This window comes from Camelina sativa, unplaced genomic scaffold, assembly GCF_000633955.1.
Source record: "Camelina sativa cultivar DH55 unplaced genomic scaffold, Cs unpScaffold08154, whole genome shotgun sequence".
NCBI lineage: Eukaryota > Viridiplantae > Streptophyta > Magnoliopsida > Brassicales > Brassicaceae > Camelina > Camelina sativa.
The window spans coordinates 1-441 of NW_010929222.1; the positions used below are offsets into that span (position 1 = coordinate 1).

General features: G+C 39.9%; 1 protein-coding gene across 1 annotated transcript; it reads right to left on the minus strand.

Annotated features, from left to right (window-relative positions):
* Positions 1–5: 5 nt before the first annotated feature.
* LOC104775053 (acyl-protein thioesterase 1 homolog 1-like) lies at positions 6–437 on the minus strand (the record flags this gene model as incomplete). The annotated part of the gene is made up of 3 exons (XM_010499358.1): positions 6–115; positions 203–307; positions 401–437. Coding segments are annotated over 3 exons (252 nt in total), but the record flags the coding sequence as incomplete, so codon positions are not given.
* Between the last annotated feature and the right edge of the window lie 4 nt (positions 438–441).

Below are 441 nucleotides of genomic sequence, written 5' to 3' on the forward strand. Positions count from 1 at the left end.
GCTCGTAGGTTAATAGGATAAGCATGGCCAGTTCCATAACGTCCAAGAGCATAACAAGTCGCGGAGTAGAGAGATATCGCTGCTCCCATGCTAAACCCGCCTATGCCCACTTGAACTGTCAAAAATCACAAGAGAAAGTCAATGCTTAGCTTTAATTAATGCATTTTGAAAAATCAGGTTTAGATGAATTTGGATTATTTACCATCTGCTGGTTCAGCGGACAAAAGATTAGCAATATGTGAAGCTGAGGCATCTAAACCTTCCAAATCATCATGACCGTCTTCAGAAATTTCCCCAACGTCAAACCCTGATTATGTAACTACCGTTTAATTCAATTTTTCCAGTTTCTAGACAAGAAAGAATGATTGTTGAAGTTTTCAAGCGAATGAACTGATCTTACAAGCAGTGCAGGTAAATCCACCAAGACTTGAAACAGGACGC